Source organism: Oncorhynchus tshawytscha, linkage group LG05, assembly GCF_018296145.1.
Source record: "Oncorhynchus tshawytscha isolate Ot180627B linkage group LG05, Otsh_v2.0, whole genome shotgun sequence".
In the NCBI taxonomy this organism is placed as follows: Eukaryota; Metazoa; Chordata; class Actinopteri; order Salmoniformes; family Salmonidae; genus Oncorhynchus; species Oncorhynchus tshawytscha.
In genome coordinates, this window is record NC_056433.1 from 84,016,789 (window position 1) to 84,041,267 (window position 24,479).

At 45.9% G+C, this 24,479-nt stretch overlaps 1 protein-coding gene across 2 annotated transcripts in view; it reads right to left on the reverse strand.

The window, feature by feature from the left end:
- Window positions 1–5,106: 5,106 nt before the first annotated feature.
- pkn2b (protein kinase N2b) overlaps window positions 5,107–24,479 on the reverse strand; it is a 45,710-nt gene continuing 26,337 nt past the window's right edge. For both annotated transcript variants that reach the window (XM_042322576.1, XM_042322575.1), the window contains exons 3-20: window positions 17,789–17,943; window positions 17,444–17,567; window positions 16,664–16,821; window positions 16,009–16,222; window positions 15,307–15,492; window positions 14,891–15,000; window positions 13,280–13,423; window positions 13,080–13,155; window positions 12,740–12,911; window positions 12,470–12,593; window positions 11,995–12,198; window positions 11,819–11,910; window positions 10,461–10,637; window positions 9,053–9,115; window positions 8,591–8,667; window positions 7,123–7,373; window positions 6,877–6,957; window positions 5,107–6,728 (exon numbers count right to left, since the gene is read on the reverse strand). In XM_042322576.1, coding sequence (XP_042178510.1) covers window positions 6,525–6,728; window positions 6,877–6,957; window positions 7,123–7,373; window positions 8,591–8,667; window positions 9,053–9,115; window positions 10,461–10,637; window positions 11,819–11,910; window positions 11,995–12,198; window positions 12,470–12,593; window positions 12,740–12,911; window positions 13,080–13,155; window positions 13,280–13,423; window positions 14,891–15,000; window positions 15,307–15,492; window positions 16,009–16,222; window positions 16,664–16,821; window positions 17,444–17,567; window positions 17,789–17,943 — 2,612 coding nt within the window. In that variant the 3' untranslated portion in view covers window positions 5,107–6,524. The remainder of the gene's footprint in view (window positions 6,729–6,876; window positions 6,958–7,122; window positions 7,374–8,590; window positions 8,668–9,052; window positions 9,116–10,460; window positions 10,638–11,818; window positions 11,911–11,994; window positions 12,199–12,469; window positions 12,594–12,739; window positions 12,912–13,079; window positions 13,156–13,279; window positions 13,424–14,890; window positions 15,001–15,306; window positions 15,493–16,008; window positions 16,223–16,663; window positions 16,822–17,443; window positions 17,568–17,788; window positions 17,944–24,479) is intronic.

Below are 24,479 nucleotides of genomic sequence, written 5' to 3' on the forward strand. Positions count from 1 at the left end.
TCAGGAATTCAGTCAGCTCTAACCTACATAGGTTGCTAAAACGGAGTGTGGTTTCTGTGTATGATGAGACTGTTCGTAAAATAACTTTTTTGTCACATTTATGTATTGGTAAAACAAGGATAGTACACCAGAGGAGGCTGGTGGGAGGAGTTATAGATACATGATCTGATAGGACACGCCTACTGTAGAGGCATTATATACCACGTGGAAATAAGCAGGGAGTATTTATGCCTACGCTGTGTGTACTTTGCACTAGCAATCCTAGCTTTCAGTAGAACCTTGTCTGCCTTATGATGTCCGACCAGTGGATTGAGCTGGTGAATTATGGGCACATACAGTATCCTCCTACACCTTTTATAAAGACTGATCATACTTCACAGCTAGCTTGGTTTTATAAAGACTGATCATACTTCACAGCTAGCTTGGTTTTATAAAGACTGATCATACTTCACAGCTAGCTTGGTTTTATAGACTCTTCATACTTCACAGCTAGCTTGGTTTTATAGACTCTTCATACTTCATACATAGAAAAATCTTGGATTTATTGTAGTGGGCCCAAATGTGATCATGCTACCATTATCATGATTTTTCATTCATGTAAATATTTACAGCCAGCCAGACTCTTTCCTGAAGGACCGCCAGCCAGACTCTTTCCTAAAGGACCGCCAGCCAGACTCTTTCCTGAAGGACCACCAGCCAGGACAGCCAGACTCTTTCCTAAAGGACCGCCAGCCAGACTCTTTCCTAAAGGACCGCCAGCCAGACTCTTTCCTGAAGGACAGCCAGACTCTTTCCTGAAGGACCGCCAGCCAGACTCTTTCCTGAAGGACCGCCAGCCAGACTCTTTCCTGAAGGACCGCCAGCCAGACTCTTTCCTAAAGGACCGCCAGCCAGACTCTTTCCTGAAGGACCGCCAGCCAGACTCTTTCCTGAAGGACCGCCAGCCAGACTCTTTCCTGAAGGACCGCCAGCCAGACTCTTTCCTGAAGGACCGCCAGCCAGACTCTTTCCTGAAGGACCGCCAGCCAGACTCTTTCCTGAAGGACCGCCAGCCAGACTCTTTCCTAAAGGACCGCCAGCCAGACTCTTTCCTAAAGGACCGCCAGCCAGACTCTTTCCTGAAGGACAGCCAGACTCTTTCCTGAAGGACAGCCAGACTCTTTCCTGAAGGACCGCCAGCCAGACTCTTTCCTAAAGGACCGCCAGCCAGACTCTTTCCTAAAGGACCGCCAGCCAGATTCTTTCCTAAAGGACCGCCAGCCAGACTCTTTCCTGAAGGACCGCCAGCCAGACTCTTTCCTGAAGGACCGCCAGCCAGACTCATTCCTGAAGGACCGCCAGACTCTTTCCTGAAGGACAGCCAGACTCTTTCCTGAAGGACAGCCAGACTCTTTCCTGAAGGACAGCCAGACTCTTTCCTGAAGGACAGCCAGACTCTTTCCTGAAGGACAGCCAGACTCTTTCCTGAAGGACAGCCAGACTCTTTCCTGAAGGACAGCCAGACTCTTTCCTGAAGGACAGCCAGACTCTTTCCTGAAGGACAGCCAGACTCTTTCCTAAAGGACCGCCAGCCAGACTCTTTCCTGAAGGACCACCAGCCAGGACAGCCAGACTCTTTCCTAAAGGACCGCCAGCCAGACTCTTTCCTAAAGGACCGCCAGCCAGACTCTTTCCTGAAGGACAGCCAGACTCTTTCCTGAAGGACCGCCAGCCAGACTCTTTCCTGAAGGACCGCCAGCCAGACTCTTTCCTGAAGGACCGCCAGCCAGACTCTTTCCTGAAGGACCGCCAGCCAGACTCTTTCCTGAAGGACCGCCAGCCAGACTCTTTCCTGAAGGACCGCCAGCCAGACTCTTTCCTGAAGGACCGCCAGCCAGACTCTTTCCTGAAGGACCGCCAGCCAGACTCTTTCCTAAAGGACCGCCAGCCAGACTCTTTCCTAAAGGACCGCCAGCCAGACTCTTTCCTGAAGGACAGCCAGACTCTTTCCTGAAGGACAGCCAGACTCTTTCCTGAAGGACCGCCAGCCAGACTCTTTCCTAAAGGACCGCCAGCCAGACTCTTTCCTAAAGGACCGCCAGCCAGACTCTTTCCTAAAGGACCGCCAGCCAGACTCTTTCCTAAAGGACCGCCAGCCAGACTCTTTCCTGAAGGACCGCCAGCCAGACTCTTTCCTGAAGGACCGCCAGCCAGACTCATTCCTGAAGGACCGCCAGACTCTTTCCTGAAGGACAGCCAGACTCTTTCCTGAAGGACAGCCAGACTCTTTCCTGAAGGACAGCCAGACTCTTTCCTGAAGGACAGCCAGACTCTTTCCTGAAGGACAGCCAGACTCTTTCCTGAAGGACAGCCAGACTCTTTCCTGAAGGACAGCCAGACTCTTTCCTGAAGGACTGCCAGACTCTTTCCTGAAGGACCGCCAGGCTCTTTCCTGAAGGACCGCCAGACTCTTTCCTGAAGGACCGCCAGCCGGACTCTTTCCTTCATTATCCACCATTACTGGTTAATTTCAACCTATTTTTTATCTGTTGATCTGTGTGGACAAGTTTGCTCCGTTATTTTCTGTCTCTTCCTGCCCCCCAGACAGACAGACAGAGGCTTCTCTGGAATGATCCCAAATTGACCAGCTCCAGGGCAGCGACCCCCCTCTGGCTTATTTCATCACTTCCTTTTGGAGCAAGAAAGATATTTCACTGTACTTGTGCATGTGACATTAACACTTGAAATTGAAATTCTTCCGGTCTAGAAATCTGTCATTTCCCCTGGAGAAAGTTCGGCCTACATTAACATGTCCTTCCTGTCGGTCGATGAGGGACCTGAAGACAAGAACCCACCTCGTCATCACTTTGGCTAAGGACATCCTGTTTGGCCTAGTAATACTAGAGGTCTACTACTACCACCAATCTTGTATTCTGCTCATAATGTAGGTAGATTTACAGTCCAGTGAAAACTGTTCAGTTTGGAAGAGAGTTTGGCGAATCCAAGGTTTTGTTCATTGTGAAGGTCTGATGTTTTTTTTATCATGCTTAAGACCTTCAGTAGACAACACATTCCCATATATCACTTAGTAAAGGGGGCAGGAAAAAAGAGGGAGTTTCCTATCAAACCCAATGTTGTAAAATATTCCTGGAATGATATCGCCACTGCTCTACCTCTACTTGTATGCATTTGATTAAACAGTATTGGGAATATCACCCTCCTTTATCAGCAGTAGGTTTATACAGTGTCAGCATGGCTGGTTCCTGCTCTGTCAAAACTACACACACACCCTGTTTCAGACCAGTCACGCAGGCTGGGGCGCAGTACAGCCTCTTCCATGTGCAGCCCTGGACCGTGGGAGAGGGATCCTGTTTCTCAAGTCAGACTCATCTGAGTCAGAGTATACTTGTAGTGTAGCACGCACACACGGTCTGAAAACGTGACTTGAGGCTGGTTTGTCAGGTTTCACTAGAGGTACCAGTTTATTATCTACGAGTGTTTCAATTCAGGATGAAGTACCAGTCAAAAGTTTGGACACACCTACTCATTCAAGGGTTTTTCTTCATAATTTAGCCTGTTTACATTGTAGAAGAACAGTGAGACAAACTATGGAATCATGTTGTAACCAAAAATGTGTTAATCTAAATATATTTTATTTGAGATTCTTCAAAGTAGCCACCCTTTGCCTTTGACAGCTTTGCGCACTCTTGGCATTCTCTCAACCAGGTAGTCACCTGGAATGCATTTCAATTAACAGGTGTGCCTTGTTAAAAGTTCATTTGTGGAATTTCTTTCCAGCCTCAATGTGTTCGAGCCAATCAGTTGTGTTATGACAAGGTAGGGGTGGTATACAGAAGATGGCCTCTATTTGGTAAAAGACCAAGTCCATATTATGGCAAGAACAGCTCAAATAAGCAAAGAGAAACAACAGTCCATCCTTACTTTAAGACACGGTCAGGCAATCTGGAAAATTTCAAGAACTTTTAATGGTTCTTCAAGTGCAGTTACAAAAACAACCAAGCGCTATGATGAAACTGGCTCTGAGGACCACCACAGGAAAGGAAGACCCAGAGAGGATAAGTTCATTAGAATTACCATCCAAATAAATGCTTCAGAGTTCAAGTAACAGACACATCTCAACATCAACTGTTCAGAGGAGACTGCGTGAATCAGGCCTTCATGGTCGAAATGCTGCACAGATCCCACTACCTAAAGGACACCAATAAGAAGAGACTTGGTTGGGGCAAGAAACACGAGCAATGGACATTAGACCGATGGAAATTTGGCCTGATGAGTCCAAATATGCGATTTTTAGTTCCAACCGCTATGTCTTTGTGAGATGCAGAGTAGGTGAACGGATGATCTCTGCATATGTGGTCCCACCGTGAAGGAGGTGTGATGGTGCTTTGCTGGTGACGGTGGTCTGTGATTTATTTAGAATTCGAGGCACATTTAACCAGCATGGCTACTACAGCATTCTGCAGCGATACGCCATCCCATCTGGTTTGCTCTTAGTGGGACTATCATTTGTTTTTCAACAGGACAATGACCTAACACACATCCAGGCTGTGTAAGGGCTATTTGACCAAGGAGAGTGACGGAGTGCTGCATCAGATGACCTGGCCTCCACAATCACCCAACCTCAACCCAATTGAGATGGTTTGGGATGAGTTGGACTGCAGAGTGAAGGAAAAGCAGCCAACAAGTGCTCAGCATATGTAGGAACTCCTTCAAGACTGTTGGAAAAGCATTCCAGGTGAAGCTGGTTGAGAGAATGCCAAGTGTGCAAAGCTGTCATCAAGGCAAAGGGTGGCTACTTTGAAGAATCTAAAATATATATGTGGATTTGTTTAACACTCTTTTGGTTACTACATACATATTTTGGTTATTTCATAGTTGATGTTTTCACTATTATTCTACAATGTAAAAAAAAAACAAGACAAACCCTTGAACGACTAGGTGTGTCCAAACTGTTGACTGGTAGTGTATATGTTACCAGACTGTGAACCGTATTCCCCTTTGGCCCCATGCCACACCATTATTCCCTGTTTGTTAGAATACACTACATAAATACCTCAACAACCTATATCTCCTAATCACTTGAAGAGGAATAGCCAGAGACTTTGCTTCCATTATATGAAGTATGCATTTAATTACTTGTGATATGTTGGTCTAATGTTTTCTTGACATGAGCTAGCCACACAGAACCATAGTTGTATAAATGACTGATAAAGCATGGTCCAATCAGCAGACATTCTGATTCAGCTAACAGACAAAAAAAAAGGCCATCGAGCCCTAGAACATTTAAAACAGTCTAAAATTGAGATCAAAATACTGAAGAGGTGGTTGTCACACCATGAACCATTCCACACATGAGCAAACACCAGACTAGGACTGTCTTTTCAAAATGACTACAAAAAAGTATTCTTGTTTCGGCCATGTCACACGCCAACAACAATTACACTTTTGTTATTGTAAATATATATATTTCTACATTCTGTTTGAAAATAGCTCAGTCTCTCACGAGCTGCCTGTCTGGCATCTCCATATACCTGTATCCAAACATCCTGTAAAACATGATTATACTGTACATCAGAGTCAACATGATAGTGTTCTTTCTTATAAAACAGTATAAAACTAAGTTAGCTTCTTTTGTTCAATACCACAATATATGATGTATGGGGTGGGGATTGCTTGTGTTTGGGAGGAGGAAAAACTGAAAACCCATCAAAGAGTAAAAGTCGATTGGAGTTAAACTGCTTTACAAGGTTCAAGTGCTCCAATCAATGTTTAATCTTGGCCAAGGTCTCTTCTGTCAGATGCGGATAGTTTGAGAAGAGAAGACTGAATTTTTTGGCAGCTGGCTTTGGTAGGTTTTCAGTACCTGATGATAGTTACAGATTGAAAGCCCTTAAATTGTGTTAACATTAAACTGTTTAAGGCAACTTTTAAATAAATGCAATAACATCCTGCTAGATCAGTCAGAATGATACATGTGGTAACGCCTTTCATACATTTCTTGTTATTGGGCCATAATTCTATTTCTACACGCCACAGTTACGCCTCATAAGCTATTAACTTGATTTTCAGCCTATCCTTTTTTTTGTTCAGAGAAATAAGAAAAAAAAGGGGAAAAAAAGAGCTGAAGATGACCTGAGGTGATTATGTGGAATGACCCAGTGATCTGAGAAGGTGATTATGTGGAATGACCCAGTGATCTGAGAAGGTGATTGTGTGGAATGACCCAGTGATCTGAGAAGGTGATTATGTGGAATGACCCAGTGATCTGACAAGACTAAATGATGGCTCTTAGCGGTCTCAAATTGACATATTAAAATACAAATTAAAAAGTTGAGTAAAACTTCATAAAATTGCCAATCCCTTACATGGCACAGACAGCAAGGAACAGAGTGCAGCAACATGTTGTTGATATCCTTAGGGGGGGGGGAAGAGTGTTGATATTGCTGTTGTTCTTTGTTACAGACAGTTCACAGTGTTAGGGAGGGTGTAGTAGTGTTGAGGAGGAGCAGGACGCTGGTAATTGGCTAACACCAGTCTGCGATGTAGTCAAAGTCAGCAAACATTTCCTGGTCCTCGGCTGTCAGAACCCTGGGCTCCCGGGGCGGAGTCAGGATTGGTACTTCTGAGGTGAACTCGTCGTCAAAGTTACTGACGTCCTCTCTACCCTTGATGGTGGGAATGAACTCTGGCCGCACCTTCTTAGCCAGTAGACCGTCCCAGTCCACACTCTGAGGGAATACAGACCGCCAAGAGAGACAGAATTTCATTACGTATAGCTCATACAGGTGTTATGAATGCGCTCATAATGCATTATGAAGAGTTCATAAACGTTTCACACTTTGCGATTGGGATCATAAACCTATACAGGGAACCTACCCTAAAGAACGGATGCTTCTTAACTTCTTCTGCGTCTTTCTCACCAGCCCCAAGACGTCTCTCTGGGTTTCTCCTCAACAGCTGGGGAAGAGTCGAGTTACTTACAAAAATAACAGCCATTTATTTACATTATACTCCATAAAATGGTGAACAATAGTCCAGTAAACACGACTGAATTCTCAGTGTACGTTGAATTATTTTACATCTAAATAACCATCCTGAGATACACAAGTAAACAAACCATACCCTTCTCATGATGGAAATAGCTTCGGTAGAGAGGAATCGTGGGTAGCGGACTTCATCGTTTACGATGCTGTCAAACACCTCCTCTTCGTCATCTCCAGGGAATGGGGACTCCCCCACCAGCATCTCAAAGATGAGCACCCCTAGGCCCCACCAGTCCACGGCCCGCGTGTATGACGTCTCTGTCAGCACCTCAGGGGCCAGGAACTCAGGAGTACCGCAGAACGTACTGGTGCGGTCCTGATAACCCATCCCTACAGGAACACACCAGCAGACAGAGAGATGATCAATGAAGCCAACTATTACAAAGCAATACCAAATGGAGTTATTATTCAAGACTGAGTGAATTAGACATGTCTTGCATTAAACCCCTAGGGCCAGTTTCCCAGACACAGATTAAGCTTAGTCCTGGACTAAAGAGCTGACGGTGTTGAACATTCTGAGGCGGCAGGTGTCCTAGTGGTTAGAGCGTTGGACCAGTAACCGAAAGGTTGCAAGATCGAATCCCCAATCTGACGAGGTAAAAAAAAAAAATCTGTCGTTCTGCCCCTGAACAAGGCAGTTAACCCACTGTTCCTAGGCCAGTTAACCCACTGTTCCTAGGCCAGTTAACCCACTGTTCCTAGGCCAGTTAACCCACTGTTCCTAGGCCAGTTAACCCACTGTTCCTAGGCCAGTTAACCCACTGTTCCTAGGCCAGTTAACCCACTGTTCCTAGACCAGTTAACCCACTGTTCCTAGACCAGTTAACCCACTGTTCCTAGACCAGTTAACCCACTGTTCCTAGACCAGTTAACCCACTGTTCCTAGACCAGTTAACCCACTGTTCCTAGACCAGTTAACCCACTGTTCCTAGACCAGTTAACCCACTGTTCCTAGACCAGTTAACCCACTGTTCCTAGACCAGTTAACCCACTGTTCCTAGACCAGTTAACCCACTGTTCCTAGACCAGTTAACCCACTGTTCCTAGACCAGTTAACCCACTGTTCCTAGACCAGTTAACCCACTGTTCCTAGACCAGTTAACCCACTGTTCCTAGACCAGTTAACCCACTGTTCCTAGACCAGTTAACCCACTGTTCCTAGACCAGTTAACCCACTGTTCCTAGACCAGTTAACCCACTGTTCCTAGACCAGTTAACCCACTGTTCCTAGACCAGTTAACCCACTGTTCCTAGACCAGTTAACCCACTGTTCCTAGACCAGTTAACCCACTGTTCCTAGACCAGTTAACCCACTGTTCCTAGACCAGTTAACCCACTGTTCCTAGACCAGTTAACCCACTGTTCCTAGACCAGTTAACCCACTGTTCCTAGACCAGTTAACCCACTGTTCCTAGACCAGTTAACCCACTGTTCCTAGACCAGTTAACCCACTGTTCCACTGTTCCTAGGCAGTCATTGAAAATAAGAATATGTTCTTAACGGACTTGCCTAGTTAAATAAATAAAAAATAAAAATTCTCCACCCACCTTCTTTACATAGGCCAAAGTCAGCGATCTTCACGTATCCCTCTGTGTCCAGCAACAAGTTGTCTAGCTTCAGGTCTCTGAAGAAGACCATCACAGAAATACAAGAGAGGGGCATTCATCAACTATTGTAGTACCAAATCATCATATGTGGTGTTAATAAGGGACGAACCAATTCATGTATAGTACAGTAATATATACACTGTATGTGAACAGTTGTGTGGGCATACCTGTATACAATCTTATGGTCATACCTGTATACAATCTTATGGTCATACTACAATAATATGGTCATACCTGTATACAATAATATGGTCATACCTGTATACAATAATATGGTCATACCTGTATACAATAATATGGTCATACCTGTATACAATAATATGGTCATACCTGTATACAATAATATGGTCATACCTGTATACAATAATATGGTCATACCTGTATACAATAATATGGTCATACCTGTATACAATCTTATGGTCATGAAGATACTGCAATCCCAAGACCACACAAGCAGCATAGAACCTGATGGAGACAGGAAATAGAGCTGTTACATATTAACAACATTAAAATCTACCACACCCACCTACCCAACTGAGAATAAACAAAGATTACTCCACTATTTCAAAACATTTTAACAGGTCATATTAGGAAGTCAATTCATTAGGCCCTAAAAATGTGATCATCTACGGATTTCACATGACTGGGAATAGACGGATATCTTAAAAAAGGGAAGTGAAAAGGGATGTGGATCAGAAAAATCAGTCAATATATTCAGGCCATGGAAGAACTGGGACATTTTTCAGCTCCCAGGAATTGTGTACAGATCCTTTGAGAACGGGGCCGTGCATTATCATGCTGAAACATGAGGTGATGGCGGTGGATGAATGGCACGACAATGGACCTCAGGATCTCGTCACGGTATCTCTGTGCATTCAAATTGCCATCAATAAAATGCCATTCTGATGCCTGCCTATACCATTACCCCACCATGGGGCACTCTGTTCACAACGTTGACATCAGCGAACCGTTCGCCCACACTACGCCATACACTCTGTCTGCCATCTGCCCAGGACAGTTGAAATCGTGATTCATCCATGGAGAACACACTTCTCCAACGTGCCAGTGGCCATCGAAGGTGAGCATTTGGCCACTGAAGTCGGTTACGACGCAAAACTGCAGTCAGGTCAAGACCCTGGTGAGGACGACGAGCACGCAGATGAGCTTCCCGGAGATGGTTTCTGACCATCTGTGCAGAAATTCTTTGGTTGTGCAAACCCACAGTTTCATCAGCTGTCCAGGTGACTGGTCTCAGACGATCCCGCAGGGGAATAAGTCGGCTGTGGAGGTCCTGGGCTGGCGTGGTTACAAGTGGTCTGAGGTTGTGAGGCCAGTTGGACGTACTGCCAAATACTCCAAAACAACGTTGGCTTATGGTAGAGAAATGAACATTTAATTATCTGGCAACAGCTCTGGTGGACATTCCTGCAGTCAACATGCCAATTGCACGCTCCCTCAAGACTTGAGACATCTGTGGCTTTGTGTTATGTGGCAAAACTACACATTCTAGAGTGGCCTTTTATTGTCCCGCAGCACAAGGTTCACATATGTAATGATCGTGCTGTTTAATCAGCTTCATATGCCACACCTGTCAGGTGGATGGATTCTCTTGGAAAAGGAGAAACACTCACTAACAGGGATGTAAACAAATTTGTGCACAAAAATTGAGAGAAATAAGCTTTTTGTGCGTATGGAAAATGTCTGGGATCTTTTATTTCAGCTCATGAAACATGGGACCAAACACTTTACATGCTGAGTTTATATTTTTGTTCAGTATAGTATGGAATGAGAATAAGGAGTTGTTACTCACACAGCCCGAGGTTCTTGGAAAACGTCTGTGTGTATGTGCATCATGAGGTCACCACCAGCCGCATACTCCATGACAAAACACACGTGTTCCTTTGTCTGGAAGCACGCAAACAGGTTGACCAGGAAGGGATGTCTGACGTTGTTCACAGTCTCAAAGATACGCTTCTCACACATCAGGCTGAGGAGAGGACAGAGGTCAGTTATTTTACTACAGATCAGTTGCATCAGCGAGACAATATAGATGGATCTCAAATTTATATTGAGTGGTCAAAACATTAAAAACACCTGCTCTTTCCATGACATAGACTGACCAGGTGAATCCAGGTGAAAGCTATGATCCCTTATTGATGTCACTTGTTAAATCCGCTTCAAATTAGTGTAGATGAAGGGAGGAGACGGGTTAAAGAAGGATTTTTAAGCCCTGGACTGTGTCATTCAGACGGCAATAGGCAAATCAAAATCTTTAAGTGCCTTTGAACGGGGTATGGTAGTGGATGCCAGGCACACCGGTTTGAACGGGGGTATGGTAGTGGATGCCAGGCACACCGGTTTGAACGGGGGGTATGGTAGTGGATGCCAGGCACACCGGTTTGAACGGGGGTTTGGTAGTGGATGCCAGGCACACCGGTTTGAACGGGGGGGTATGGTAGTAGATGCCAGGCACACCGGTTTGTGTCAAGAACTGAAACGCTACTGGGTTTTTCACGCTCAACAGTTTCCCGTGTATCAAGAATGGTCCACCACCCAAAGGACATCCAGCCAACTTGACACAACTGTGGGAATCATTGGAGTCAACATGAGCCAGCATCCCTGTGGAATGCTTTCGACACCTTGTAGAGTCCAAGCCCCGACGAATTGAGGCCGTTCTGAGGGCAACTCCGTTGGAGGGGGTAAGTCAATATTAGGAAGGCATTCTTTCTTTTTTCGTTCTCTCCAATTTTTTTGATATGCAAATTGGTAGTTATAGTCTCGTCTAGTCGCTGCAACTCCCGTACGGACTCGGGAGAGGTGAAAGTCGAGAGCCGTGCGTCCTCCGAAACACAACCGAACCAAGCCGAACCAACTGCTTCTTGACACAATGCCCACTTAACCCGGAAGCCGGCCGCACCAATGTGTCGGAGGAAACACTGTGCACCTGGCGACCGTGTCAGCGTGCACTACACCCGGCCCGCCACAGGAGTCGCTAGTGGGTCTCCTGGTGGCAGCCGGCTGCGACGGAGCCTGGACTCGAACCCAGAATCTCTAGTGGCACAGCTAGCACTGTGATGCAGTGCCACTATGGAGGCCCCTAGGAAGTTGTTCTTAATGTTTTGCACGCTTAGTGTATATTGTCATTAAGTTGTCGGCGTTACTTCCTACCTGTCTACTTCATCACGTGATACGATGTCTCCTTTCTTCAGGGCCTTGATAGCAAACATCTCCCCAGTACTTTCATAGTCAGCCAGGAGCACCTGTTGAATAACAGAGAGCAGTTAGATCTGGCGTGTGACATCACTACTGCCTTCCTGAGACATGAAGATCGTGTGTGGCCTTACCTTTCCAAAGTGTCCTCGGCCCAGGACCGCCACACATTTAAAGTCTATGAGACTGAACTGGAAGTCTTCCTTCTCCCTGGTATCCGTGGTGTGTTGGACAGGTAACCTCTCATTGGGCTGCTCTACAATAACACTGTCGTCTAGGTTACACTTCAACATACTGTTCCTGCTCTCATTCAGGAAGTCAAATGTAGACATGGCTTCCTGGGTACAAAATACACAGAATCACAATCACAGTTAGATCGAAATACACCAATCACAGTTAAGTAAAACCAACTTTAACAGTTACAGAACTGTCACGTTACAGACCATGTTCTCTAGAGCAACTTACAAGGGCAATAAAATACCATGGCTGAAGAACAGCATGAAACGAGTCAGAAAAACGGATTAAAATGGTCATGTCTTTACTAAAAAGAACCAACAGCAACATGAATCTTTCAGAGTTTGTGAATTGATACATTGTATTCACAGCTACCTGTACTTTCTCTCCGTCTGCAATACTGCTCTCCAGAATGGGCTCTCCAATAGAAGCCACAGTGTGGCGCTTCAGGGGAAGTGGGGGCTCTTTGCCAAACTCCAGTTTGGTCACAATCAGGTCACTGAAGAGAGCGAGAGCGAGAGCGGTCATTTCAGAAGGGGACTAAACTGACAGTATCATGCAACTTTAAGTTTCATTTCTGTTCACTTCAACAATTTGTAAGGGGTGGACCAATAGATAATCACTGGACGAGGTGTGTGTGTTTACCTGGGGGAGGCCAGGTGCAGGATGGACTGGGACTCAGGACCTAGCTCTGTCCCCATGTCTGGCAGCTGAGCTGGACTGAAGGAGTTGTTGACAGAGGGGATGGCTCTCCTCACCAGCCGACCCCACGTAGCGATGTTTATGTTCATCTGAGGGGCACGCAGGAACGTCTTCCCTGGGACACAGAGCAGAGGGTCACAACCATAGCTTCATTCATCCAATCAATAAAAATAAATAATCAACAAACATGTATTTATTTATTAGACCTTTATCCAACATAATTATGTTACACAACACTTTAAAAGAACCTTAAAACTTGGACTTTACAGAATAAACTACAGACCTTGTTGTTTGGAGAATATCTTTTTTTGCCTTTGAAGTTTTGACCTCCGCTCAATAACTGGGTTGAAAAATGTAACCTGTGGGAAAACACATAGGTCATGAGTACATTCTGTAAATATTCTGAATAAATCGGGGTTTTTTTAGCAGGAAAAAAGGTAAATGCGTGTGTTTTGTTGGGAGAAGTGGATAATTGAATCGTACCTCAGCAAACAGTTTCCCCTGAGGCTCCAGGTAGAGGCACATGCCATGTCGTTGGTTGTCCAGGAAGTCTTCCAGGCGTAGGAACTTGACGGCACACAGTGATCTCCAGTCCCTCCAGTAAACTGAGATCTCCAGCTCACGAGACTGTGGAAGATAAAAACTGTAACATCTCCCCACCAGGTCCTCTCTAACACCAGTCACCAGGTCTCCTCAATCACCAGGTCTCCTCAATCACCAGGTCTCCTCAATCACCAGGTCTCCTCAATCACCAGGTCTCCTCAATCACCAGGTCTCCTCAATCACCAGGTCTCCTCAATCACCAGGTCTCCTCAATCACCAGGTCTCCTCAATCACCAGGTCTCCTCAATCACCAGGTCTCCTCAATCACCAGGTCTCCTCAATCACCAGGTCTCCTCAATCACCAGGTCTCCTCAATCACCAGTCATCCTCAATCACCAGGTCTCCTCAATCACCAGTCATCAGGTCTCCTCAATCACCAGTCATCAGGTCTCCTCAATCACCAGTCATCAGGTCTCCTCATCAGGTCTCCCCTAACACCAGTCATTAGTGAGTCCCACTAAAAGCCTGACTTCGGGAAGCTTCAGGGGAAAGCAACAGATTCCGGGTAGACTCAGTACCAGCCGCTCCGGGCAGACTCAGTACCAGCCGCCCCGGGCAGACTCAGTACCAGCCGCCCCGGGCAGACTCAGTACCAGCCGCTCCGGGCAGACTCAGTACCAGCCGCTCCGGGCAGACTCAGTACCAGCCGCTCCGGGCAGACTCAGTACCAGCCGCTCCGGGCAGACTCAGTACCAGCCGCTCCGGGCAGACTCAGTACCAGCCGCTCCGGGCAGACTCCAGCCGCTCCGGGCAGACCAGCCAGCTCCGGGCAGACTCAGTACCAGCCGCTCCGGGCAGACTCAGTACCAGCCGCTCCAGTTGCACAACTCCAGAATAGAGAGCAGCTCTCACTTTTCCTGCCTGGGTACGACGTGCTAATGAATCCGTGTGATTTGCTGAAGGTTGTGAAATAGAAACAATGACCCAAATACAAACAGAAATCTGGATTAAACATTTTTTTTTAAGCGTTTGAGGCGATTTCAGACACTAATGGCATTGTATGGGAAAGGGGAAACCTTCCCAGAGTAATCGAGGTTAAGCCTAAAGTAGTGTGTGGTCTAGATTACCCTGTCTAGTTCCACAGTGGATATATAGTGAAGTAGTGTGTGGTCTAGATTACCCTGTTTAGTTCCACAGTGGATATATAGTGAAGTAGTGTGTGGTCTAGATTACCCTGTTTAGTTCCACAGTGGATATATAGTGAAGTAGTGTGTGGTCTAGATTACCCTGTTTAGTTCCACAGTGGATATATAGTGAAGTAGTGTGTGGTCTAGATTACCCTGTCTAGTTCCACAGTGGATATATAGTGAAGTAGTGTGTGGTCTAGATTACCCTGTTTAGTTCCACAGTGGATATATAGTGAAGTAGTGTGTGGTCTAGATTACCCTGTTTAGTTCCACAGTGGATATATAGTGAAGTAGTGTGTGGTCTAGATTACCCTGTTTAGTTCCACAGTGGATATATAGTGAAGTAGTGTGTGGTCTAGATTACCCTGTCTAGTTCCAATGTAAACTTCTGGTCCCAGGACTGGTTGCTGACTGGTTTCCAGCTGGTCTGTCCCACTTCAGTGTTGTCCAACTTCAGCACAGCACTGATCTCATCTGGACAGAGTGAGAGAATACGTTTATTCAATCTGGACCCAGGGCAATGTTCAGTAGGCATGAAATGGACTGAAAACAGCGAGTACTTGTCCAATTGTCCGCTTTAAGAAAACGCTTGTTTTGATTTCCTGTGCAAAACAATTTCAACACCAACCCTGATTTCACCCCTCTGTTCAAACAGCAGGCAGACACTGAGCAATATTTCACAGCCAGATGCAAGGCATTAGTCAGAGCAGCTTCTCCGAGCAGCTTCAAAACATCAGACAGAGACACATCGGGGTGTGGATCAATAGAGCAACACTCAACTGGACAGGTCGTCGGTCTTGGAGAGGTTGCGTGAGCTGGCTCCTTTGTTCTTGTTGCTTCTGGACATGAAGGAGGATCGCTGTTCACTGGGGCTCCAGCCGGGGTGGGAGGCTGAGGGGGTCTTACAGCGACCTGGGACGTCCTCCAGCAGGTCCTGACAACCCATCAGACGCACCTCCAACGTACCTCGGAGAAAAACAGGTAAAAACACACTAGACAGTAGCCCAGAAAGACGAAGGCCGGGGGGGGGGGCACACTGTGTATCAATCGTCTCAGAGTAAGGGTGCAGGTCTAGGATCAGGTCCCTCTTGTCCATGTAAATATGATTCATTGTGATCTAGAAGGCAAAACTGATCTTAAATCAGCAGTCCTGCTTGATACATACTGCCACTGCACTATGGACTCACACGTTATTGTAAACGTAAAATGTTGCTCAAGTCTGACCCGAGTGGGTGAGGCATTACATACCGACTCAAACTGAAGTTTATCGTCGCCTAACAGCGGTTTATTCTATTTACAGTACAATGTGCACGTGTGTTTGGGATGAGGGTGGCTGTGTTATGCCGTGTCATCTCTGTTGACCTTAAGGAATGCTTCAGAGCTTCGAACTTAAAGAGAGGCTGCTGTGTTTTGAAATCTAGGGTAATCCCGTAACGATAAAGACAACACTGAGTTTGTTGGTTCTAAAAAGGACAGTCTTACCTGTGAGTGCAGCAGGCTTGGTGACCGTGCTGTACTGGTTGTATGTAGACATAACGCTATGGCGTGGGCTGAGTGGCGGGGACACCACCATGGCTAACTCCTCCATGATGAGAAGGTTCTTAGGGTGGTTCTTAGGCAGCTCACTCAGCCGCTGCTCCAGAGATAACTTCAGCAGGTCCAACTTCTGATTGGACTCATTGAACCGGGCTTGAGCCTGGGGGGAGACCAATATTTAAATGTTTAAACATACTAGCACATAACACAGGACCATCCGACTAGACACATCTGAAAACTTCCGTTTAGGGCAAGCATTCAGAACGTACTCAGAGGTTAACATTATGGAACACCTGGGTGAGGAACGGTATGCTGTGGAATGTTGATTTTTACATTCCACACCGATGTGTTACAGTAAGCTGGCTTGACATTTACAATCATTCACAGAATTTCCATAATCGGAAAAGAATATGGTTGAGAAAAGGCTTCTTCACACTCCTTCACCCAGCCAAAAAAAACCTGCCTAGAGATTCAGATCTCCTGCTTTATTCCCTACTTTTTCTGGGAATCTTCCAACCAGGATTTCTGGGAAAAAAAAACTAGGATTTTTAGGTAAAGTAACCAGAATTTTGCAACCCTAGGTATACATCCATCGTCTCACCTCAGAGTGGGCCTTCTTCTCCGTAACTTTCCCAGAAGAGCCCAGCAGGATCATGACGTTCTGGGCTCCATCAGCTACAGCATGTTCTATCCTGGAGTGATGTCGCAACTCCTCTAGTCTCAGGTCCAGAGGACTGATGATGGGCTTGGACACAGAGACTGGGGACCAGAAATGTTTCATCATTATCACAGCGACTGGGGACCAGAAATGTATCATCATTATCACAGAGACTGGGGACCAGAAATGTATCATCATTATCACAGAGACTGGGGACCAGAAATGTATCATCATTATCACAGAGACTGGAGACCAGAAATGTATCATCATTATCACAGCGACTGGAGACCAGAAATGTATCATCATTATCACAGCGACTGGAGACCAGAAATGTATCATCATTATCACAGAGACTGGGGACCAGAAATGTATCATTATCACAGAGACTGGGGACCAGAAATGTATCATTATCACAGAGACTGGGGACCAGAAATGTATCATCATTATCACAGAGACTGGGGACCAGAAATGTATCATCATTATCACAGAGACTGGGGACCAGAAATAGCATAACTATCACCTTTTCATAACCCAGAAAATATTTGAACATGAAATGCTTGTTACGTGTAAAAACCAAATCATACATTTTTTAAAAAAGGAGGAAGTACAAAGTCCAGAAAAAGCCTAATTCCCCACATACACTTTACATAGAGGGAAAAGCCCTCCAACAGACAACGCATGCCCTTGGTGAGAGATGTGTTTAAGGTTATAGTGGGTTCATACCGTCGTTATCGCCGTAGTTGGTCTCACCAGTCTGGCTGGCTTTGAGGATCTGCATCCTGATAAACTCCATCTTGGTCTTGCTGTCCTGCAGCATCTGCTGAGCAGTGGCAAGCAGCTTCTTATCCTATTGGGGGGAGGGGATACATGTAAACACAAGCATGTTAAACACGGGCTATTTCTTTGGCTCAGTGTTTTAACCATTTTGTTTTCACCATCTGTTTTGATTTCTCTTGGACTTTGTACGGCTGTGTACATGGTCTTTCAAATGAGGTTAAAAGCATTGGGACATTCCAGCTCAACTCAAATCTAATTGCTTTTGAGGGTAGCCATACACCCCCCCCGTACCTTGGAGGATCCATTGGAATACATTTGAATCATATTCTCAGCTCCTTGTTTGCATTTTAGCTCAATGTCGTTCTGCTTCTTCAGAGCCCCCAGTCTGCTACTGCACATTCTGGACTCACTGCTGGGGGTGTCTGGGGTCAGAGGGCAGCCGGGAACTACAATAACAGAATAGATATGAGGGCAGTCCAACTACAACACACACAAAAAACAAAAACAAAATCAAGGATGAAATTAGACAATGCCATAATGCAAAAGGAAGCAGAGTGGACTCCCGAGTGGCGCAGCGGTCTAAGGCACTTCATCTCAGTGCTAGAAGCGTCACTACAGACCCTGGTTCGATCCCAGGCTGTATCACAACCGTCCGTGATCGGGAGTCCCATAGGGCGGCGCACAATTGGCCCAGCGTCGTCCGGGTTATGGGAGTGTTTTTGCAGGGGTAGGCCGTCATTATAAAATAAGAATTTGTTCTTAACTGACTTGCCTAGTTAAATAAAAAAAGGTTAAATAGTATCTTGATAGCCAATGTAATGGTCAGTGAGCTTATTTGAAAATGTACTGAATTGTACCCGACGCAGTCTGTTGATACTGTAAAAATAATCACTTAGTAATATAGGCCTAAATTAATCAAATTGAGCTGTTTTTTTTTGGTATAAAGACAGGATTTTTTCCAGACATATTTTTCTATTAGAGGCTGTTGAGCAATATTGGTAGCTGTCAGATTGAAACAATGTGACATTGTTAAGGCTTGTACAGACAAGCTGAGTTTCACTGACAGAGAAATCAGGTTTCAGTGAGACTGCCTCCCAGGTGAAATGGAAAGAGTCCCCACACCACAACAGTACGTAGCGTACACAGCCAGGCCACGGAACAGACTGCAGAGATCAACCACCCTGGGTCACATGGAGAAACATTTCCCCCATTTTGGATCCTCAAGAGACTTCCAAGTCCTATTCCACAACATCTGACAATTATCGCAGTCTTCCATATAACCTTATATACCCCCCTCCCCCCCAACGGCATACCGAATCAAAGTAGTTTATTTCCCATAATAAAAGCCCCTGTGATGTACAGAAGGGAGTTACTTCATCCCCGTTTAGGTATTTCCCCTTTGGGTTACTACATCGATCACAGGCAACACAAAGATTCCTTGATGTCCTTCCAGATTCCCTTTGTCTATCCAAGGACGCCAGAGGACAAAAATCAGTTAACCACCTAACTGAGGTACTCAATTTAACCTTGCGCAATACACTAGATGCAGTTGCACCCCTAAAAACATTTCTCATAAGAAACTAGCTCCTGGTACACAGAAAATACCTGAGCTCTGAAGCAAGCTTCCAGAAAATTGGAACGGAAATGGCGCCACACCAAACTGGAAGTCTTCCAACTAGCTTGGAAAGACAGTACCGTGCAGTACCGAAGAGCCCTTACTGCTGCTCGATCATCCTATTTTTCCAACTTAATTGAGGAAAATAAGAACAATCCGAAATTCCTTTTTGATACTGTCACAAAGCTAACTAAAAAGCAGCATTCCCCAAGAGAGGATGGCTTTCACTTTAGCAGTGATAAATTCATTAACTTCTTTGAGGAAAAGATCATGATTATTATAGAAAGCAAATTACGGACTCCTCTTTAAATCTGCGTATTCCTTCAAAGCTCAGTTGTCCTGAGTCTGCACAACTCTGTCAGGACCTAGGATCAAGGGAGACACTCAAGTGTTTTAGTACTATATCTCTTGACACAATGATGAAAATAATCATGGCCTCTAAACCTTCAAGCTGCATACTGGACCCTATTCCAACTAAACTACTGAAAGAGCTACTTCCTGTGCTTGGCCCTCCTATGTTGAACATAATAAACGGCTCTCTATCCACCGGATGTGTACCAAACTCACTAAAAGTGGCAGTAATAAAGCCTCTCTTGAAAAAGCCAAACCTTGACCCCAAAAATATAAAAACTATCGGCCTATATCGAATCTTCCATTCCTCTCAAAAATTTTAGAAAAGGCTGTTGCGCAGCAACTCACTGCCTTCCTGAAGACAAACAATGTATACGAAATGCTTCAGTCTGGTTTTAGACCCCATCATAGCACTGAGACTGCACTTGTGAAGGTGGTAAATTACCTTTTAATGGCATCAGACCGAGGCTCTGCATCTGTCCTCGTGCTCCTAGACCTTAGTGCTGCTTTTGATACCATCGATCACCACATTCTTTTGGAGAGATTTGAAACCCAAATTGGTCTACACGGACAAGTTCTGGCCTGATTTAGATCTTATCTGTCGGAAAGATATCAGTTTGTCTCTGTAAATGGTTTGTCCTCTGACAAATCAACTGTAAATTTCGGTGTTCCTCAAGGTTCCGTTTTAGGACCACTATTGTTTTCACTATATATTTTACCTCTTGGGGATGTCATTCGAAAACAATGTTAACTTTCACTGCTATGCGGATGACACACAGCTGTACATTTCAATGAAACATGGTGAAGCCCCAAAATTGCCCTCGCTAGAAGAATGTGTTTCAGACATAAGGAAGTGGATGGCTGCAAACGTTCTACTTTTAAACTCGGACAAAACAGAGATGCTTGTTCTAGGTCCCAAGAAACAGAGATCTTCTGTTGAATCTGACAATTAATCTTAATGGTTGTACAGTCGTCTCAAATAAAACTGTGAATGACCTCGGCATTACTCTGGACCCTGATCTCTCTTTTGAATAACATATCAAGACCATTTCAAGGACAGCTTTTTTCCATCTATGTAACATTGCAAAAATCAGAAACTTTGTCCAAAAATGAATCCATGCTTTTGTTACTTCTAGGTTAGACTACTGCAATGCTCTACTTTCCGGCTACCCGGATAAAGCACTAAATAAACTTCAGTTAGTGCTAAATACGGCTGCTAGAATCCTGACTAGAACCCCAAAATTTGATCATATTACTCCAGTGCTAGCCTCCCTACACTGGCTTCCTGTCAAAGCAAGGACTGATTTCAAGGTTTTACTGCTAACCTACAAAGCATTACATGGGCTTGCTCCTACCCATCTCTCTGATTTGGTCCTGCCGTACATACCTACACGTACGCTACAGTTACAAGACGCAGGCCTCTTAATTGTCCCTAGAATTTCTCAGCAAACAGCTGATTGCAGGGCTTTCTCCTATAGAGCTCCATTTTTATGGAACGGTCTGCCTACCCATGTCAGAGACGCAAACTCGGGTCTCAACCTTTAAGTCTTTACTGAAGACTTACCTCTTCAGTGGGTCATATGATTGAATGTAGTCTGGCCCAGGAGTGGGAAGGTGAACGGAAAGGCTCTGGAGCAACGGACCGCCCTTGCTGTCTCTGCCTGGCCGGTTCCCCTCTTTCCACTGGGATTCTCTGCCTCTAACCCTATTACAGGGGCTGAGTCACTGGCTTACTGGGGCTCTCTCATGCCGTCCCTGTAAGGGGTGCGTCACCTGAGTGGGTTGATTCACTGATGTGGTCATCCTGTCTGGGTTGGCGCCCCCCCTTGGATTGTGCCGTGGCGGAGATCTTTGTGGGCTATACTCAGCCTTGTCTCTGGATGGTAAGTTGGTGGTTGAAGATATCCCTCTAGTGGTGTGGGGGCTGTGCTTTGGCAAAGTGGGTGGGGTTATATCCTTCCTGTTTGGCCCTGTCCGGGGGTGTCCTCAGATGGGGCCACAGTGTCTCCTGGCCCCTCCTGTCTCAGCCTCCAGTATTTATGCTGCAGTAGTGTGTGTTGGGGGGCTAGGGTCAGTTTGTTATATCTGGAGTACTTCTCCTGTCCTATTCGGTGTCCTGTGTGAATTTAAGTGTGCTCTCTCTAATTCTCTCTCTCGGAGGACCTGAGCCCTAGGACCATGCCCCAGGACTACCTGACATGACTCCTCCTTGCGGTCCCCAGTCCACCTGGCCGTGCTGCTGCTCCAGTTTCAACTGTTCTGCCTTAATAATAATAATAATAATATTATTTGACCATGCTGGTCATTTATGAACATTTGAACATCTTGGCCATGTTCTGTTATAATCTCCACCTGGCACAGCCAGAAGAGGACTGGCCACCCTACATAGCCTGGTTCCTCTCTAGGTTTCAACCTAGGTTTTGGCCTTTCTAGGGAGTTTTTCCTAGCCACCGTGCTTCTACACCTGCATTGCTTGCTGTTTGGGGTTTTAGGCTGGGTTTCTGAACAGCACTTTGAGATATCAGCTGATGTACGAAGGGCTATAAAAATACATTTGATTTGATCACAAAAGAGCACTGCTGTGCTGTACTCTGCGCCATTCCAGACTCCAGAAATTCATACCAGGTCGTACAGGAGACCACTTTCTATCATGAATGAATGATCCACTGTCCTGTCTATTTAACTCAACATATAGGCCTACTGCACCTTTCACAAGAAATTACAAGCATTCAATGTTTATACGATACTCTCCGTGTCTTAGGAAGACAGTCTGCTTGTTTAGACTGTAGTACAATCACTCTTAACTAAACAAGACATGTACAGTAACTATTCTCCGTATCTTCAAAAAGACCTCCCTGAAATCTAAACACATCCTACTTCCTGTATAGGGCACGCACAGCAGCTCAGAAAGATGGAGGACAAGACAGAAGATGATACTTGTACCTTCAGATAACTGTCCAAGAAAAGATCCACATAAAGCATCTCAATAGGGTGTTTGGCCACCAGCAGCCAGAACAGCTCCAATGCTTTTTGGCACAGATTCTACCAGGTTCTAGAACTCTATTGGAGGGATTCTTCCACGAGAAGGATGGCAGTGGAATACGCTGTCCAGAATCTCCCTTCCCGCCGATCAAAAACTGGTTGAACATAAAATGTTGTTTCTACGTCATTTCAACCCCCCCAAAAAAAATTCTAATGTGACGACATTGAATCAACACAGAAAACTGATTGGATTTGCAATGACCCAATGACATTTTTGGTTGATTTCACATTGGTTAACAACTCAACCAAATGCAAATCAAATCTAGACGATGAACTGGTGTCTGAGCCCAATGGGATGGGTGCTGACACACACACACCCTTTAACCCTTTATGGCCCGTTCAGACCACTCTTCCAAAGTCACTGAGATCTCTTCTTCTAGTAGCCATGGTAGCCAAAACAATGGGGCAACTGGGTATTTTTATACCGTAAGCATAATGGGACGTTAATTGCTTAATTAACTCAGGTACCACACCTATGTGGAAGCACCTGCTTTCATTATACTTTGTATCACTCATCTCATGTGTTTTTATCATTTTGGCAGTTACCTGTACTACAGTGCTTCAACAGCATAGAGACAGTCCAGGTTCAACTTGGGGGAGGTCAATACAATACCATATAGTGTACAACATACTGTACCTGTAAGCCTACATAGATGACTGAGGTTTGATAAGACCTATATAAAAAGGGCTCACAGAAAACAAGACCATGAGTGTCAGAGGATAAACAGATTTACAACTAGGCTTGCAGAGTGAGTGTGTCAGAGGATAAACAGATTTACAACTAGCAGCTAGACCTACTCAAACACGTCCACTTCCTCTCAAACACAGAGCTCCTGCTTCTGATGACCTACTCAAACACGTCCACTTCCTCTCAAACACAGAGCTCCTGCTTCCTGATGACCTACTCAAACACGTCCACTTCCTCTCAAACACAGAGCTCCTGCTTCCTGATGACCTCCTGCTTCCTGATGACCTCAAACACGTCCACTTCCTCTCAAACACAGAGCTCCTGCTTCCTGATGACCTCCTGCTTCCTGATGACCTACTCAAACACGTCCACTTCCTCTCAAACACAGAGCTCCTGCTTCCTGATGACCTACTCAAACACGTCCACTTCCTCTCAAACACAGAGCTCCTGCTTCCTGATGACCTACTCAAACACGTCCACTTCCTCTCAAACACAGAGCTCCTGCTTCCTGATGACCTCCTGCTTCCTGATGACCTACTCAAACACGATCACTTCCTCTCAAACACAGCCTCAGCCCCTTCCTTCCTTCCTTCATTTATTAACAGACCCAGCAGAAGGCCTCAGCCTCTTCCTTCCTTCAGACCCAGCAGAAGGCCTCAGCCTCTTCCTTCCGTCCTTCATTTATTAACAGACCCAGCAGAAGGCCTCAGCCCCTTCCTTCCTTCCTTCATTTATTAACAGACCCAGCAGAAGGCCTCAGCCCCTTCCTTCCTTCCTTCATTTATTAACAGACCCAGCAGAAGGCCTCAGCCCCTTCCTTCCTTCGATGCTGAATATGAATGTAAAGAATGTGAATAAAACAATGCCTGGGTTCCTGTATGTTGCTGCTGCGTGCTAGTCACAGGGCTGAGAGACGCGGGGCTGAGAGAGAGAGCGCGAGAGAAGGCGGGGCTGAGAGAGAGAGCGCGAGAGAAGGCGGGGCTGAGAGAGAGAGCGCGAGAGAAGGCGGGGCTGAGAGAGAGAGCGCGAGAGAAGGCGGGGCTGAGAGAGAGAGCGCGAGAAGGCGGGGCTGAGAGAGAGCGCGAGAAGGCTGGGGCGGGGCTGAGAGCGAGCGCGAGAAGGCGGGGCTGAGAGCGAGCGCGAGAAGGGGGGGCTGAGAGCGAGCGCGAGAAGGCGGGGCTGAGAGCGAGCGCGAGAAGGCGGGGCTGAGAGCGAGCGCGAGAAGGCGGGGCTGAGAGCGAGCGCGAGAAGGCGGGGCTGAGAGCGAGCGAGAAGGCGGGGCTGAG